At 35.1% G+C, this 15,336-nt stretch overlaps 1 protein-coding gene and 1 long non-coding RNA gene across 5 annotated transcripts in view; one reads left to right on the forward strand and one right to left on the reverse strand.

The window, feature by feature from the left end:
• The window catches only part of LOC138149182 (uncharacterized), a 148,936-nt gene that overhangs the window by 112,726 nt on the left and 20,874 nt on the right, over nucleotides 1-15,336 (reverse strand). Inside the window, exon 1 of one of the 2 annotated variants that reach the window (XR_011165252.1) lies at nucleotides 10,727-10,744. The exons of the other annotated variant lie outside the window; for it this stretch is intronic. This is a non-coding gene — a long non-coding RNA (uncharacterized lncRNA). Of the gene's footprint in view, nucleotides 1-10,726; nucleotides 10,745-15,336 lie in introns of those variants that run through there. 2 annotated transcript variants of the gene reach the window in all.
• Nucleotides 1-15,336, forward strand: part of TTC27 (tetratricopeptide repeat domain 27) — a 250,727-nt gene that overhangs the window by 15,795 nt on the left and 219,596 nt on the right. For 2 of the 3 annotated variants that reach the window (XM_069072168.1, XM_069072167.1), the window contains exons 4-5: nucleotides 4,579-4,719; nucleotides 10,825-10,927. In XM_069072168.1, coding sequence (XP_068928269.1) covers nucleotides 4,579-4,719; nucleotides 10,825-10,927 — 244 coding nt within the window. The remainder of the gene's footprint in view (nucleotides 1-4,578; nucleotides 4,720-10,824; nucleotides 10,928-15,336) is intronic. The other variant, XM_069072169.1, reaches the window with a different exon arrangement.

The raw sequence follows: 15,336 nt of genomic DNA on the forward strand, positions 1-15,336 counted from the left end.
ATTTTATAGATGAAGAAACTCAGTCTTAGGGATATGAAGTTGTTTGCCCAAGGTCACACGAGTAGTAAGTCACAGAGAAAACCAGTCTCTCACTCTAAATTCAGCTTTTTTCTATCACACAGTATTGTAACTTCCTACCTTTTAAATATTTAAAATGAAAAAAAAACCCACAAAAATCTTTGGCACTTTAACTGCTGGAGCTTTACCCTTATAGGACATATTTACATTATTCAGATGAGATAATGTGCATAAAACATTTTACAAACTATAAATGTTACATAATGTCGGTTTTTACTGTTGTTTTTGTTATTTGGAGCCATGCATCTTGATAAGAGGCATAGGGACTCAATGTGTGATTCATGGGTGTAGGAAACTCCCAGGTTAGGAAATTGTTTCTCCCAAAGCAGGTCAGGACTTTCTGCTGCAACTTAGAAAGTTTTGTAGAGCAAGTTAAGTAACTTGCTCTGAGTAACAGCCAGTATATTTTAGAAGTGGGACTTGAACTAGGGTCTTCCAGGCTCCAAGGCCAGCTCTATTCTCCCTGCCTTATCCTCTATAAATAAGGTATTAGTAAATAAGAAATAATCTTTAGTTTTCAGGAGCTCAAGATATAGCTGGTAATTTGAGACAAATTCATGAAACAATTAAGTAGTAATGAAAGAATATGTGATTAAACCTGAGTATAGGTCTTAGCTGTTAAAGAAGTTCAGAAAAGGGGGAAATTAATGGAGGCAGCAGTTGTCAGTGAAGGCCTCTTGGGGGAGATCCTTGATCTGGGGTCCAGCAGTCAGGGAGGAATGGTTTGGCAGCAACTAGGAGAGAACAAGGATCCTAGGTGGGAATATCAGGAGGTGAGGCTTCAAGCAGAGCTGAAATCTATGATGCTGCAAGGTTGTAGAGGCATTTACTTGGAGAAGGGGCAGGGTATAGGTTGGAGAAGGAGGAACAATGTTTGGAGAGCTAGGATAGGGTCAGTTTGTAGAGGACATTGAGAGTCAGGCTCAGTGATTCTTCATTTTATAGTCACAGAGGAGCTGCTGGAGGTTTTTGGACTGGGGAAGGACCCTAGCATTGGCAATGGATTTATGCTAGTGCGTCTTCCTCGGTTCTCCTGCTGTATTTTTGAGAAAGGTTCTGAGGAGAAGAATATGGCCAAGGAATCTTAGCACCACAGCAGAACTAATCTCTTATAATCTAAAACTATTATTTTCATCAGGATTGTTATTTTAACCTGCTTAGCTAACTGGCTGCAGACAGAAAAAATGTAAACTGAAGTTTCATGTGCACCTGAAGGTCACCTTTGCACATCTGGCTTGATCGCTGTTAACCAATCCTCCATTCTTTTTGCCTTTCTCTTGTAGATGTTCAGTATCTTTTCATTGCCATGTTATTAAAGGTTTTTTTTTTTAACATGCCACATGCTTTGACTGTGACTGACTAAATATTCCTATGAGCATCGTAGTCTTAGTATTGTCTTTTAAAGTTAGAAACATAAAACCAGGTATGATGTTGCACTCTTGTAATCCCTGGCTACCAAGGAAGTTGAGGCCAGTGTATCTCTTGATTAGAAGTTCCAAGTTGCAGTGTGTCAGTGTGCCAGTCAGGTCTCTGAACTAAATTTGGCCATGATATGGAGAGCCTCTGGGATCAGGGATTAGTTGCTTAAGAAGGGGAAAACCAGTTCAAGTTGGAAAAGGAGCAGATCAAAGATCCTATGCTGATCAAAAATACACCAGATCATTAGGTCTGTGAGTAGCTCTTGTATTTCCAACTTGGGTGAAACCAGTCTTTAAAAAAAAGTCAGAAAACACAAATAATTCCCTTTTAAAACTGGATTTTACAAAGACCCTTTGGGAGCACATTTAGGAAGGTTGCATTTAAAATTATCATAGAATTGTAGACTTAGAGCTGGAAGGGACCTCAGAGGTCCTCTAATCCATTCTCCTCATTTTATAGATGAAGAAACTCAGTCTTAGGGATATGAAGTTGTTTGCCCAAGGGAGCACATTTAGAACTCAAATCAGAATACCACTGCTAATTCATAGGCACAGATGAGATACTTAGACTCTAAGTTTCTTGTTTTAAAAAAAAATGTTTAATTGCCACCATATTTCAAGTGTTTTGAGATGAAAGTTGAATAAGAAATCAGTCATTTATTGAGTATCAAGCAGAACCCAGATAATTTCCAAGTTAGTCATCAGATAGTGAAATATTATCTGATTAAATGATGCATGCTTTTTTCTAAACTACATGTCTTGTAAATGTGTAATGTGACTCTCTCTCTGATGCTGTTTATAGCCAGTGATTCTGCTTTCAAGAAAATGGTCTGAAATTTATGCTTAGAGCAGATAAGCTTTGACATCAAGTCAAGTCAAGTGGGTTAAGGATGAGTTTTCTCAACGTTGACTCTTCTGTCACTTTCCATGGTGTCAGTTTAACTTAGCTTTTTCTTTCTTCCAAGTTCTCTAACTTGAACATTAGAGGATAAAGCTTGTAGATCCCCTACATTATAGTTTGTACGGATCAAAGAGAGATAACTGTCTGTATTTGACCATATTAATAGTGTATCCACTGGATTCCAGCATCCTGGATTCTAAAAATATATAGCTTTTTATTTATGAAAGTTGTGGTTGCTTGTAGGAAAGAAAATGCAAGGGCTCCAGTACCCTACCTCTTTGCCTTACTTTAAGAAAAATAAAGTCTGAGGGACATCCTTTGTTTTTTGAAAAATACATTTTATTGATGCCTCTTGTCTTTACGTTACAGTCAGTTTAAGTCCCTGAAACTTTCCTTCAGACTAGGAAAAACAATTAAGCAAAAATGTCTGATATAATGATTACGTCTGACAGTGTATATAATAGTCTTTCTTACTGCTCCCTTTCCGTTCTGCTATGAGGTGGCAGGTCCATTTCATTATCTGATCCCTAGGACCTTCAGTGGTTTTCTCATTACCAGAATATGACATCCTTTGAAGTCTTTTCATTTATATGTTGGGAACCATTGTTTCCTTGGTTTTTCATATTTTGCTCAATGTAGTTTACGTTCATACAGATTTTCCCTTGTTTCTCTGAATTCTTTGTTCATCACTTTTTCTGGGCAATAATATTCCATTGCATTCACATGTTATTTTCTCAGCTATTTCCCAGTCAAGAGAGAACCCTCCTTTATTAATCCCAATACCTTCGTGCCTAAGTGAATTACAAGAAACATCTTCAGTCTGTTCCTTGCTTTCAAAATGATTTTTTTTTTCTAAAACAAATATTAGAATAAACACTGAATTTTGTAGTTTGAAGATTCTTGCTCACTATTTGTGTGACTGTGGGCAAATAATTTCCCTTCTCTTGGCCTTAGTTTCCTTATCTGTAAAATGAATAAGTTGAGTTAAATGATCTCTAAAGTTTGTTAGTTCTAAATGCTAGTATCCTTTCCTGTAACTTTTATACATGCATCCATCCATTCATTCACAGCTGTTTATTTAATGCCTGCTATATAATGCAATGCCCCTCAACCTCCCCTCAGATTGCTTTATTCCCTGATAAGTAATTCTCCTACAGTTGAGTGATGGAAAGAAAGCTTTTTTAAAAAAAAGGTAGGAGAGACCTTAGTGCATTCATGACAGAGAGGAAGAGAGCTAGTTGTCTTAAAGAGATGCTGGAGAGAGGAGAATAGCTGGAGTATACTGAATGTTTCTGTGTGTGATGTTCACTGCAGCTGTTTCTTGTGGCTCTTGTATTGCAGGAAGAAATCTTTCGTGTGGCAGCCTAGGACACTGGCTGGCTTCCCATCCACCTTCATGGCCCACAGAGCATTTTCCCCACTTACTGTGGTGATAGGGATCCCCAAGGAGGCATGGGAAGGTAGCTAAGGATAACAGATTAGGAAACCACATCCGATGTGAAAAAGTTGAGCCAAATGGTGATGTTTAGCCTAGAAAAGAGAAGGCTTGGGAATGGTACATAATTGCCATCTTCAGATATTTGAAGCTCTGTCATATGAATGAAGAAATAGACTAGTTTTGTCTGGATCTAGAAAACAGAACTAGGGGCCGCTGCATGGAAGTGACAGGGAGGTAGATGTTAGCTCACTACGTAAAAGACATTTCTAACACTTAGAGTTGTTTGCATTGGGGACAAAACAAAAGTTGGGTGAGTGGCTCTTGAAGAATAGAAGGTCTTCCTGTATTATGTGAGAAGCTGGACTGGATAAAATCAGTGAGGTTCAGAAACTGGGTTCAAATTCCAGCTCTCTCACTTACTACTTGGGTGTCCTTGGGCAAGGACTTTATCTTCTGGGCCTCAGTTTCTTCATCCATAAACTGAGAGAGATAGATTAGATAATTTCTAAGGTACTTTACACCTTTAAATCCATGAGCCTATAAATCATATTTCTGGAATGCCTTCTAATCTGCAATATGCTGATTGCTCCTGGTCAGGAGTGGAGGACTTTGTTATTTAATAGAGAGATGATTGTGTATGTTAGTAAAATTTCTATGTTATTACTTTCTTTTTTAATAAAGAAAGATGTCTCATTGGTGAGATTGATATGTTATTACTTTGCAAATAATTTTTTTTCTTTTAGACCAAAGAATTCTGCAGAGCTGTTTTGAGTCTGTTGGTTCTAGATGGTGAATCAATCTACAGTCTGACTTCTAATCCTGTGTTGCTATTATTAGCTCGAGTAATACTGGTGAACTTAAGACATAAATTTCCCAGTATCCAGGTAAGATAAAAGATACATGTAAGTTATTTCCCTGATGGCATTTAGTAGGTGCCTACCTACTTACATTTAGTAGGAATGAAAATGCTTATATTTCCTACCTCGTAGGGTTCTTATGGATAAATGTTATAAAGTGTTAGAAAAATGTGAAATGTTCAGTTCAATTCCACCAATTTTTATTACATTCCTCCATTTTCCAGGTATTGGGTTAGGTGCAAATACAAAAAAAAGAAACAAATTCTGCCCTCAAAGCAGCTTATATTTAATTGCAGTGGGAGGTACATTGTGTACGTAGATGAATAAATATGAGGTACGGGGGAATTGAGAAAGGCCACTTGTAGGAAGCAGCACTCAAGTTGTTCCTTGAAAGCTGAGCATTGGGCTCTAAAAGGCAGAGGTGAGGAGAGCGGCTCTTCCACTCATGGGGACAGCCTGTGCTCTAAAATCATGGAGGACCATAGAATGCCATGTACAATGAACAGTAAGTAGGAATGTGCAAGGGGCAGTGATGTGGAATCACTGGAAAGATAGGCCACAGCTAGATTATCAAGGGATTTAAATGTCAAATAAAGAAGTTTGCGTGTTATCCTGGAGGTACCATGGGACCCCCTGAAGCTTCTAGAGCAGGTGAATGGCATGGTTGTGCCTATGCTTTAATAAATCACCATGAAGGCAAATCAGGATGTTAACAAGAATTCCATGAGACTATATTTGTTTATTTTGTTGATGAAATGATACCTAAGGAAATGGGTCTTTAAATAATGTGTCCCAGGTTAGGTTTATATTAATCAATCAATAATTGGTAAACATTTATTAAGCGCTTGTTATGTACCAAGCTCTGTGATAAGCACTGGGGAAGCAGTGAGGCAAAATATGATCTGTGCCCCCAAGGAGCTTATGTTCAAGATTATATTTAAACCCTGTGGAAACAAAATATTGACTTTTCATAATATGTTAGTTATAGGTTCAAACATAAATCACTCTTCACACACCTTTACTATTACACAATTGTCTTCAGCCTTTTTTCAGGTTATTGTGAACAACAACAATCTGAAGAAATGGATTTCATAAATTCAGGGAATTTAAGTTCCTTCTTCCTCATGTCCTGATTTGTTTTTGTGTGTTGGCACTGAATTAATGCCAAAGAACTCACATTTCTATCATGCATTGATGTTCCTAAGTGATTTCCTCCACACGGTCCTGTCAGGGAGGTAGTGTGAGAATTATTTCCATTTTTTGGATGAGGAAATAGAAGCTGAGAAAGGTTTACATAGCTTGTAAGGGTTAGACAGAGCTGATCTGGCTCCAAATCATTTGCTCTTTCATTAAATGTGACTGCTTTGTAATGGTTTGCAGTACTTTTGGTGTTTATCCTGGGCTGATGTTTGGACCTACCATTTAAGCTCTGGAATAGGAATACATACATGCATGCATGCATACATACATGCACACACACAGATATATGTACACACCCACACACATGTTTGCATGAATATGCATATGTATATATATGTATGTATATGTCTCTCTAGATCTGTGTCTGTAGAATTTGAGGTGGAGGTGTTGGATCTGTGATTCAGGAAACTCCTGGTAGATTAGTCTTAATGAGGTATATGGGTACGTTGACAGGTACATTGAGAGCTTCAGTGACTTGCCCATGATCATTCATGTAGCCACTGTGTGAATCCATATCCAGACTTCCTAATTTCTATACTGCCTCTCATTGAGGAAGTACCAGTACCAGGACAGATGCAGAGTGTCTTAAAATGGGCTTTTCATTTATTTTAATGTAAAAAACCCTAGAAATGGGACTTAATCTGAGTCTGTCAGAAGCCTCTTAGACAGTGGTTGTTAAATACAAGGAAACATTTCTAAAATATTTTAGTTTGTAGATTGTAATGTTAACTCTTTTTTCTTCCTCGACTTTTGTTTTCCTCCTGACCAAGATATTCTTGATACCTAACAATAAAAGGCTGCAATAGTTTACTTATTAAATGATGAGAATCCCAGTCTTCCTCTTCCCAATCCCTGCCAGCAGGTGGCAGGCTAAGTTAATAGCAAGCAGAACTGTGACATTGTCATCAATCTTTTAGTCAAATGGAAATTTTTATAAGTTTTGTTTTGTTGACAGAACTTTATACCCTCATCTCCGTTTTGTATTAAAATATACATGTACATTTATTGGTGTTAGAAAAAATAGACCTGAGTCCATTGCAATTAGGAAACTTCCTAAAATTCTTTCAGTGTTCTGATCAAGGAGGGGTTAATAAATTGTCTGTAACTTGCAGTATTGTTTCAAAGATTAAATGATTTCGTCTACATGAGAGAGCTTTAAAGGACCATGTACATATCTGTCCTTGTTGCTATTAATCTTAAAGGGAGGTATTATAATAAGGTATAAAGACTACTGAATTTGGCTTCAGGGGACCTGGGTTATATCCCATCTCTGTTATATCCTGTATGACCTTGGGCTAGTACTTAATCTTCTTGACTTTCATTTTCTTTAACTATAAAATGAAGTGGTTAAATTAGATGCCCTCTGAGATTTCTTTCATCCCTAAATCATGATTCTGTGATCATAAAATTTTAGTCGTTGTTTAAGGGTAAAAAAGGGTGAAGGAAATGAAAGACATACATGTTAAAAAAAAAAAAAGAAATGAACATCACTTTTGGAAATTTAAAAAGAAGGAAGCCCGAGAGGCTGTATATTTGAAATGTTTTTGAGTAAAATGTGACTGAATTAATGTGTTCTCCTGGTTCTTTTCCAGAGTTGCTTCTACGATGAGAATTTGTCAACTAATCACAACAAATACATAGAGAGTTTAGGAGAAATTCTCATCATTGAATGCTTATCTTCCCCCAAATAACCCCAAAATGCAGCATTTGGAGTTTTCTGGGATCTATTTCCCAAATCACTTAATTTTGAAAATTTTTGTTTGTATTATCTCTGTGTTGCATAACAAAGTGATGAAATATGTGGGTTTAACCTTTTGACAGAATCTCTTCCTAGTAGTCCTCTGAGTCATTTTGTTAGATAACACTTATTTCTTAACTATTGAGAGTGTAGTATGCATTTGAAAAAAAAATCATTTTTGAGGGAAGTTATTTGAAGTGTATGTAGCTGATTTGCTTAAACATTTGGGTTGATTCTCTAGAGCTTTCAGTGACCTTCGTCCTGTGTTTTATGTTTGTGATGTGACCAAATCGTATTGTTGTTGATTCTTTAATGGGCAAGTCATTTGATTTTCCTATGGCTCTACTAACCATCCCTGTGACAAACCAAAACACTTTTCCCTAACTACTTCTCCCATACATGTTTTGTCTGTTTCTCCATGGTATAATGTAAGCCCTTTAAAGACATTTGTATTTGTATTCCCAGTACTTGGTATATACCAAGCACTTAACAAATGCTTTTCATTCATTCATGATAATTGTATGTTAATGAATTTTTCAGTAACTGTAAGCTGGCAGATAGTCAAGATTGGATCCTTTGTTGTATTTGTATCCCCTGCACTGCCTGACACATAGTAGATGCTTCTTGTTGATTGATAAATTGATTGCTCAGATGTGACATTTATCATATTGGTCTCTGAATTAATTTCTTGAATGCATGAAATAGCAGTGTAATTGAACATGCTGTCAACAATTGGCCAATAACCTTGAGTCATGGCCCATTTATTTTACTAAAGAGCAGCTACTTTGGGCTTTGTTTTTGAGTTCCAGGATGTTTGCTTCAAGGAATACACCCTCTGTGGTCCTCTGAAACGTAGAAACTTCTGAATCACTTGACCTATCAATTGATAAGAGTATGAATTGAGAAAAGACAGTCTTGGATCCAGACTTAGGCCATGTTTTGTGGGTTAAACAAATAATCTGTGTGGAATATGGATCTACTTCCCTGTGTGGAAAAGTAGTTTCTTATATTGATAAATATAGTTGTTGGCTTCAAGGAGAGGGTTAGAAAGAGTGCTATTGATAGTCTCTATTAGCTTTCATGTACTCACACTTTCTGCATTCACTATATTTGTGCAAAGGAGATCTTTGAAAATGTGGATAAGAGCGATGGCGCCCAAACATAAAAATGTCACCAGTACTTAGAATTTGTATTTTTGTAGCTGAACAATGATTTCTTGGCATGTGGATTTTAATGACATTACTCTGAACAGAAAATTCTTCTCTCAAGTTGGTCCTAATTAAAATGTCCTTGGAGGCAGAGTATATCTTTCTCTGTTGGAGACTAACTAGCTGTGAGCTTCAAAAAACATAATGTGAAGGCATAAGGCTGCCATATGACTTTTTTTTCCTTTCAAGTGAGATTAGTAGGACAGTAATGAGTGAGCAATGCAATCTTAAGTTCTGTCAGTCATAAGCCTTTCATTGGTAACTATGGTGAGCATTATTTGAAAGAAGATACTATTCACAATCATCAATACAATGGAATAAGTCAACATGTCAGCCATCCAGCTTGGACTTAATGTTTTGTCAAGTTTAAGAAAAAAGCAATCTCAGTTTCCTTGCAGTTGCTAAACTTCTCTTGACTTTGGTTTAAAGTCCTCTCTCATAGTTTTGTGATTTTTTATGTAAATATCATTCTTTGTTCAGCTTTTCCTTTTAAATGAAAACTGACCATTCTAGCTCCTTCATGACAGTTCCTAGGACTTAAACTCAGAGATTTCTCTATTTTCTTTACTAAAAGATTTTGGGCTGATTTTGTTGTGGTTCTCTGGGCAGTCTGATTGGTGGGTCACAGCCTACTATTATTTGAAAACAGCCTCTCTGCTGGATATTGTGAAGAATAGCCACAATGTAGGAAGAAGAAAAACTGTAGATACTTAATAGAAATTCGTAATAGATAAAAATCCAAGAAAGCAGTTTAGCAGTAAAAATGACCTCATTGTTTACACACAGATGCACAAAGTATGTGTAATATGCAAACTAAGCCAACTATTTTAATACTGGGAAGCAAATCTGACCTCATAGGTAACTAGATAATCATGGTAGCTATTGATGGAATATGGCTTTGGAAGGGTATCTCTTACCCATGTAGTTGAGACAGTGCATAATTTGTAGAAAAAGGTCACCCAGGTTTGTAATTTGGGACATCATTTTTTTTTATTATGAACTTGACAAATGTCAACAAACATGAACGTTTTCAAAATTCAGATGAAATTGTACTTCTATTAAAGTTTTTCAAATATAGTAGTATAAAATAAATTTGTCATGATACTATCATGATAGTGCTCTGCTTGTCTCTGTCCACTTTTGAAGTTCTTTTCTTTTTTGTATTTTTAAATTTCTCATTTGTGTTCCTGGAATGCTTTACTAGTTGTCTTTCTTGCCTAGAGGCCATGCTAATTTTTCTCTGTATGGCTTCAGTTTTATTATATGTACTGCCAAAGTAAGCACGATTCTGTTCTTTAACTGGATCAGTTAGTCGTCAGTTTTGTCATTTCTCCTTCCAGAACATTTTTCATGTCTCTTCTCTTATGTCTGCTCACACAGCCTCTACCCTAGTTTAGGCCATCCTCATCTCCCAACAGCACTGTTGCAATAGCCTTTTCATTTGTCTCAGTGTTTAATTTATGGTAGTAATGGGACATCCAAATGGAGCTGGCTCATAGGCAAATAGAGAGCATGTTAAAAATCATGGCAGTGTGTAGAGATTTGATAGTAATATCCACTGGAATCATCTAAAGAAGAAATTGGACTTGTTTGATCTGAAGATCAACCTGGAGAGGGGACATGAATTAGATTTAAGCTCAATGTAAGGAAAATGGTCTATCTCAAGAGACAGTGGGTTCTATACTCTGGAGGTCTTCAAACAAGGTCTGCATGACCACTTGTTATGTATTATTGAGAGAATTCTTCTTCACATATGACTTGAGCTTGATGACTTTTGAGAGTTCTTCCAGCCCTTAGATTCTGTGATTTTTGTGAATTATCAAACTTGATTAGTATACTTAAAACTAATTAAAAGTTGTATTTAAATCAGTCTATAGGTATACCAAACATATTTTTATTTTAAAAACTAAATATTTTATGGGCTGTGGATTTTTCTGAATTGTGAATTTATTTCAGATTATTGACTTTATTTTTTTTCTCTTTCAGACCTTACCATGGTGGACCTTAAGATGTGTGAACATTCATCAGCAGTTGTTAGAAGAGCGCTCACCTGAGCTCTTCAGCCTTGCAAAGACCAGTATTGAGCAAGGTGTGTGTTGAAATTTTCATGTGGGTTAGTATAAAATTTCAGTTGAAATAGTATTTGTCAAGTTGTAACTTGTGACTTAACATCTGATTTTTTAAATGTGTTTTTATAATTCTGATAAAAGCATCAAAATTGTACAGTTACATGTGCTTAACTAGATGTTTCTGAGAAAGACAAATAACCAAAAACCAAGTTGATAGTTTGGGATTTGGTAAAAAAATAGTGGGTCTGAATGATCTGAACAATAACAAAACCAAATATATGTTTATAGCTATTTACATTTTTTTCTGGGTCTCATCGAAAATCTCTTTATTTAAAAATTTTTTCTTGCTATCTTTTGTTTTTACATACCAACATTTACTTTACCAACAGTTAAAAAAAACCCTAGCATATCAAAAATCTGATGATATATGCCATTTTTCATACCCAGTGTCCCCTACCTCTGCCAAAGATTGGGGAGATACCTGCTGTTTACATTTAAAAATGAATAATGAATTTCAACACATGCTTTTCTCATTTTAGCTTAGTAGTTATTTCTCCTACATCCCCATCCATTTCATGTTCATTAATTTTTACATTCGTATATACGTTTTAATTTTTAGGTAATGTTAATCATTGTGAATTTATAATGTTATGTCTGGTTTTGCTTTCTTTCTTTAAATTGTTTTACTTCATCTAATTCTTTCCAAATTTTTTAATATTTCTTTTATGTTTATTGTTTTTGAATGTTTTGTAGTTTTGCATTTTATTGATATATCATAGTTTATTCAGCTATTCATATGTGTTATTTCTTTACTAATCCTTTTAGTAGATTTGTCCTATTGATGGCTCCTATTATTATAGTTTCCTTTATTTCTTCATGTCCTGTTAATCTAATTGTTGACTTATTTGGCTTTTATAAATTTAATATTATTGTATATTATTTTAATTTATTTTACTGCTTTTCTGCCTTTTTTTTTTTTTTACAATTTTCTGGCTTGAATTCAGTTTTATTTACCTTTGCTAATACTCACTGCATGATCTTGGGCAAGTCACTTCATTTTTCTGGGATTCAGTTTCTTCATCTGTAAAATAAAGACAAGACTACTTCTTTGAATATTCTGTATTATTCTGTGATGCTGATTCAAACTGTTTTGTAGCTATTCTTTTTAATAGGAAGATTCAGAATATTCACATTTAAAGTATAATAAATTTGATTGTGTTATTTTCATTTTTTCTTTTTTTTATTCTTAATCTTATCTTCTGGGAATAGTTTAGTTAAGTTTTCTACAACAATTTTCACTGCTTAAAGAAATAAATAAACATTCCCTTTTGATTAAAAATAAAAGTTTCTTTTTCAGGCTATCAACTCCTTTTATTCTTTCTCTTTGACTTTTTTTTTGGAGGGTGGGACTTTTGTAATTATTTCTTGCCATTTTAAACACCTTCTTTATAACCCTGAATATTTTTGAACTCTTAATATTTTCTTTAATTACAATATACACTTTTGTGTATTTCTTTGTAAATATTTAATATCCCTAAGTAAAAATAATGACAGATTTGCTATAAGGGACTCTTTTCATTGATGATATCTTGTCCTTAGATCTGAAATTCTCCTTTGATTATAGGGATCTTTGACATTGTGGATTTTTAAAAAATGTTAGAGTTTTGTTATTTTTAAGTATTTTTTTTCTGGGCCCCAAATAAAATGTTCAAATTAGAAGCTTATGTAACTTTTGCTGCTTTTAGGATCTTGTATATTTTTCATCAATTCTTCCTCCTTTATTCCTCATTGAAAAATCTGGGAAGATTTTAATGGATATAATTTTTATCAGAAAATCATAGATTTAGACCCAGAAATGTCTATGGAGGCCATCTAGTCCAACCCCTTTATTTTACAGTTAATGATATGAGGATTGGAGGGGTTAAGTGACGTGCCCAATGACAGGAATTAAGTCCTCTGAGTTCAAACTCAGTACTATTTCTGCTATATTCTGTTGCTTCCAGTTTATTTTTTCTTAACTTTCTTGACTCATTTATAATTCTTTCATTGTCATAATTTTCAAATGTGATAATTTTGTGTCTTGGAAAGATGAGTTTTGGATTGCAGCGTGGTGAGGTCAGTGATTTTCTTCTATTTGCCGAGTAATTCCTATTGTTCATTTATTCATTCAGGGAATAGTTTCTGATTACTTCTTTTAATATGGTGCCAAGTTTTTTTTTTCCTTTTACTCTCTGGGATACCAATTAATTTAATGTTTAAACTTCTTAACTTATCTTTGAAGGCTGTATTTCATCCCCTATTGTCATTGCTTTTCAAGTTCTGTGACAATCTGTTTATTATTTCTTTCTTCTTACCTGTTTATCTTTACTCAGTCATATTTTATTCTGTTTTTTTTTTACTTCTTCCATCGATATTTTACATTTTTTGTGCTGTATTGCATTTTCTTATTTCTTTTTCTTCTTTTTTTTTGCTTTTTGGAGAGCAGTTGGGGTTAAGTGACTTGCCCAAGGTCACATGGCTATTTTTTTTGTGCTAAGTGTCCGAGGCCGCATTTGAACTCAGGTCCTCCTGACTCCAGGGCTGGTGCTCGATTCATTGTGCCACCTAGCCGCCCCATGTATTGCATTTTCTTTAAGTTTGTTTCTTTTTCTTTTCCTTTCCTGTTTTTGGACTGAATTTCAATATTTCTTTGATTCCTTTAATATGTTTATTATACAGTTCATTTTATCTTTCAGTATTTTAGCTTGATTTAGCTTGTAATTCTGTCTTACTGGTTTTTTTTAATATTTCAAAACTTCCTTTTCTTTGATTTATTCACTATCAGTGAATTTTTTAAATTCACTATGGTTTTGGTGGAAATTTTTTCCTCTTTATTAAGAGATGGATAGAAGATATTTTATTTAAGAGGAAATACTTATCTAGATGAGAAGGTGGTAGCCGGGGTTCAATCTGGACTCTATTACTCCTTCCAGATTTAAGGGAACATCATGGAGGAAGACTCAACTGGACTGGTGTTGTATGAAAATGGTAGTTCTTTCTAGATATTTAAGCACTCCTGTTCTCTTGGTTGGTCTGTTACTATCCCTTTGCGTGTTTGCTGTGGGGTTTTCCCTCAAGGTTGAGAATTGGCTCTTCCTTAATTGTCCCTCTACTTTGAAATATGCTCTTTTGTTTCATTGTTTTTTTCTGGGAGGACAATAATAATTTGATTTTTTGAAAATGCTGTTTCATAAGGCTTTTATTTCTGATTGTAGAGAACTTACATGTTCTTTTAATTTTACTGACTTCTGATGCTAATTATTTACTATTATTGAATCATTTAACTTTTAAACTGTCTTTGTTCAGTTTTCTTTTTTTTTAAGTGGCCAGTCCTTTTTTATTCTAAGCCATTAATTCTCCTTTTCAGTTTTTCATTATGAGCTCTAATATTGATCCATACTGTTGAATTCTGTCAAAAAGCCCTGAATTTCAATCCCAGCTCAGCTCAATGTGTGTGCTAGAGCATATAATTTAAACTCTCAACCTCAATTTCCTCATCTTTAAAATGAGGATAATGAGATTTATGTCAGTTACCCTATTGGGTTGATAAGAGGATCAGATGAAATAAGGTGCTTTGCAAACCTACACTGATTTTTAAATGCCAGTAATTTTTATTGTTGTTGATTGTTCAGTTCTTTCATTAGACCTTCTAACTATGTGGCCAGTCAGTTTTCCAGTGTACTAGTGGATAGAGCACTGGTTTTGGAGTCTGAGAGGTTGGTTTCAGATCTCAGCTCTGTTAATTGTGTGACTTTAGTCAGTCAGTAAACATTTTTTAACTGCCTACTATGTGTCAGGCACTATTCTAAGCTCTGAAGATACAAAACCAGGCAAAAATATTCACTACTCTTGAGGAGCTCACAGTCTAATGGGGAAGACAACATCTGCAAACAACTATGCATAAATAAGCTACATACAGGATGGACAGGAAAAATTAACAGAGGGAGGGCTACTAGCATTAAAAGGGCGAGTCACTGAACCTCTGTGGCCTCAGTTTTCTCATCCACAAAATGATGATGTTGGCCTAGGTATGACTTCATAGGTCCTCTCCAGCACTAAATCTCTATTTCTAGGATCTATGATCCTATTCTTTTCTCTTGGAGTTTTGTTCTGTATTTCTCATACAGTGTAGTATTTTTTTTCTTCATATCAAGAATGTTTCTTTTACTCATTTCCCTAATTTGTCTGTTAGTGTTCCCCCCCACTCCCGCCCAGCCCCTCACAGAAGCGAGCTAATCCTTGCTCCCTGTAATAGCCCTTCAACTATTTAAAGACAGATATTGCCCCTAAATCTTTCCTTCTCCAGACTAAATATTCCTAATTCCTTCAGTTGAGCTTTAATAAGGCGTGCACGAGAGACTCTTAAACATTTTAATTATCTTCCTCTGGA

This window comes from Petaurus breviceps, unplaced genomic scaffold (genome assembly GCF_028583685.1).
Source record: "Petaurus breviceps papuanus isolate PSGF00001 unplaced genomic scaffold, PetGlider_PUasm1.0 90845, whole genome shotgun sequence".
Taxonomy (NCBI): Eukaryota; Metazoa; Chordata; class Mammalia; order Diprotodontia; family Petauridae; genus Petaurus; species Petaurus breviceps.